A 3,448-nucleotide genomic window follows, 5' to 3' on the forward strand; every position below is an offset into this window, starting at 1 on the left:
ACCACCCCCAGACAAGGTGCCAGGGAACACTCCTGCAGTGCCCACACCCACAGAAGAAAAGTCCCCGCCACTGCCACCACGACCCAGACATAGGTCAGTGAGAGACAGATGGCCCAGACCGCCCCCACACCTTGGCCTCCCCGAAGACAATGTAGGTGTCTGACGCGGGGCTCTTGTACACGTCTGGCTTTGTGATGACGAAGAGGATGTTCTTAGATTTCCGGATGGTGACCCTGGTTACTCCCGTGACCTGGCGAAGGCCCAGCTTGGACATTGCCTAGAGAGTGAAGGGAGCAGGGAGGTATCGGGCTGGGGCTCATCATGTCCCAGAGGGCTGGCACAGCCTCAGCACTGGACTGCTATAGAACCACGGTCAGAGATGGGGGGTGGAGGGGGAAAGTAGAGGCCAGGTTTGGGCCTCAGTTTCACCATGGGACCCTGGGCTAACTCCATGTGCTCTAGCTTCTCTCATAGACAGGGAAGCTCAGAGCAGTGGGGCAGGTGGTCATGAGCTCCCTTGAGCCAGGCTGAGGCAGGGCTGAGGCTGGGCCGGGCCTGACTTCCTGCTGCCAGGCTCTCCCAAGCTGCCTGTGGGGGGACCGCACAGCTTGGACCACGTCAGCCCCTCCTCATACCTTCCGTGCCTTCTTTTCGCTCCGGCTCTGTTTTGCTTTGCTGACGGGTTCTTCATCTATCTCGGCGGCTGCTGCGAGCTGCAGGAACACAGGCAAGAGGACCATCAGACAGCAGTGGGGGTAGGCCAGTTGCTCCTATTGCTGGAGAGCTGCCCATGAAGCCCAGGGCTTATATGATGCCATCCACATCTTTCCCAGGTTCGCGCCCATCCCCAGTGCAGTAGGACCCTCCTCCCGTCTGGCGGGGCCCTCACCTGTGCCTGCTGTGTTGTGGCCTGTGTGGAGTCCTGCTCCTCGAGCTCTGGGACGGATTCGTCGCTGTCGGACTCTGTGCCAGACCCTGGGGAGAGAAAATAGGTGTCAGGTTTCCCAGCACGGAGCGAGGGGCAGGCAGGCCAAGACAGAACAGCCAGACCTGCTCAGGCTGGGCCCCCACCGTGGTGCTGTGAATGTTGGATCTGTGGTGCTGGGTGCCCAGTTTGTTCTCCAGGCCCAGTGGATTACAAAGGCTGTGTCTTTCTCAGGACCCAGCCCTAGCCCTGACAACACAGTGCCATGTGCCAGACGCCAGCGTGAAGGTGGCTCCGGTCCCTCCAGGGAGTAGGCCAGTGTAGCTCATGGGGACCAGATCCGATTCTCTTGGAGCCTGGCCTCTTGCTGGCTCCACTGGTGGGGTCAAACCCCCATCGGGTGAGATGGCTCTGGGTCCTGTAAGCCAGTGGCTGTGCCAGGCATGAAGCTGGCACAAATCTCCCTGTGAGCAAGGCAGCAGCTTTGGGGGCAGCAGCCCCACCACAGTCTAGATACAGCCACAAACAGGTAGACTGGCATGTGCCCTCAGCCTGCAGGGCACGCTTGAGTGGCAGCTGCAACCCCCCACCCCCACGAAAGGCAGGGAAGTGGATGGATGTGGCTGACACAGAGGGAAGCCAAAGCAGTGAGCACCTGCCTCATGGGCAGCTCCAGTGTCTGCATCCTACCCTGACCTCTGAAGGCCTTGGAGTGACCCTGCAGCCCCAGATGCAGGTGGGCTAGGGAGGGATGGGTTAGACACGCAGCAGACGCTGGCAAAGCAGCTGCCTGGGGCTCAAACCGGGTGACTGGGAAACACTGAGCTGAACTCCCCCGCCCCCCAAGCTGTGTGTGCACGTGTGTGGGAGCCCCGTTAGTGACACGCAACACCATGCAGCACCCGCAGCCTGCCTGCCCACCCTGGCCCAGGCAGGCTGTGGGGACGCCACCCTCTAGACTACCAAGCTGGGTTGTGGGTTAGTGCACGGTGGGCGGCTGGGGACACTCCATGCGCACAGCACACCCAGGCAACAAATACCCTTGTCATTCTTCAGCACAGGCGGCTTGGCCAGAGCCGGGGCCGCAGGAGGAGGAGCGGGGACATCGGCCGGGGCTGCGGCCGCTCTGGGAGAGGAGAGGTCCACCAGGACGGGCTGCAGGGGCGGCTCGTCAGCGGGCCCCTCCGGGGGGATCAGGGGCGGCAGCTCGTCGTCCTCAATGGCAGGAGCAGGGGCAGGGGTTGGAGGTGGGGCTTTGGGAGTGGGAGCAGCTGAGGCTGGAGGAGCAGGCAGCTTGGCAGGGATGGGGGCAGGTGACAGATTCTTCTCAGGGGTAGGAGGCTGCGCTGCAGCACTCGCTGGGGTAACAGGAAAAGCAGGGAGGGCTGTGGAGGCCAGACACGGGGCAGCTTGTGTCCTGGGGGGCTGGACAGGAGCCAGGCTGTCACCTGAGGCAGAGCTGGGGGTGGCAGACTCCGCTAATGCCTCTGAGACAGGAGCAGGAGCCCCAGCAGGAGAAAGAGGGCTCAGAGAGGCAGCAGGTAGAGTGGGGGTGACCGGAACTGGGGCCAGAGGGGCCCCAGGAGAAAGAGATGGGGCTGGGGCAGCTGGAGGAGGAATAGATGCCCTGGGAGAAGCTGTAGGGGCGAGAGAGAGAGCGAGCAGGGGAGAACCTGGAGCCTCAGAGGGAGCTGGGGGTGCAGGGCTAAGGAGGGCTGGAGCCCCCAGCCCAGGGGAAGCAGGTGGAAGGAGCGGGGGCAGGAGAGACTCAGGAGTAGGGGACTTGGGAGGGGCAGCAGGGGCAGGACATGGCAGAGAAGCAGCTGCCAAAGGTGTTCTGGGGGCAGAGGTGGGAACCTGAGGGGTCCCAGGGGCAGGGAGTGGAGCCCCCACTATTGAGGTCATAGGGACAGTTGCAGGGGCAGAGCTGGGGGTTGGCACCATGGGTGATGTCACCGGGGCCACAGCCGGCGCTCCCAAGGGAGCAGGAGAGGTCATGGGGGCAGGGGCAGGAGCTGGCAGAGAGGGGGGAGCAGCTGTGGCTGGTGTCCCAGGCTGTGGTCCAGGGGCTGTCAGGGGAGCGGGAGGGGAGGGGGTTGCAGGGGCCAGGACTGGACCTGGTGGCAAAGCAGGACCTGCTGCTGGTGTTGTGGGGGGAGACAAGGGACCTGGGGCAGCTGCCAGAGAGGCAGAACTCTGAGACAGAGCAGCAGCAGCCAGGATCCCGGGGGAAGGGCCTACCAGGGCAGCTACAGTGACAGGAGGGGTGACAGGAACCAGTGGAGGAGCAGGCAATGGCCCAGCTGTTGTCACAGGGGTGCCCAGGGGGACAGCAGAGGAGATGGGGATAAGAGGACAAACAGGAGAGGCTGGAGTGGGGGAAGCCAGGGAGGTGGCAGCAGACTGAGAGCCTGGAGCTGCAGAAGCAGCTGGGGCCCCAGGGACCTGGACTGGGGCAGAGGGGCTGGCCATTGTCACGGCCATACCAGCCACTGGAGCTGCGAGCTTCATAGGACATGATAA

At 63.4% G+C, this 3,448-nt stretch overlaps 1 protein-coding gene across 1 annotated transcript in view; it reads right to left on the minus strand.

Moving 5' to 3' along the window:
- Positions 1 to 3,448, minus strand: part of NACA (nascent polypeptide associated complex subunit alpha) — a 9,659-nt gene that overhangs the window by 1,049 nt on the left and 5,162 nt on the right. The window contains exons 3-5 of the mRNA XM_014525471.2: positions 890 to 975; positions 636 to 713; positions 131 to 277 (exon numbers count right to left, since the gene is read on the minus strand). Of these exons, the coding sequence (XP_014380957.2) occupies positions 131 to 277; positions 636 to 713; positions 890 to 975 (311 nt within the window). The remainder of the gene's footprint in view (positions 1 to 130; positions 278 to 635; positions 714 to 889; positions 976 to 3,448) is intronic.

The sequence above is a fragment of the Alligator sinensis genome, unplaced genomic scaffold (assembly GCF_000455745.1).
Source record: "Alligator sinensis unplaced genomic scaffold, ASM45574v1 scaffold1065_1, whole genome shotgun sequence".
In the NCBI taxonomy this organism is placed as follows: Eukaryota; Metazoa; Chordata; order Crocodylia; family Alligatoridae; genus Alligator; species Alligator sinensis.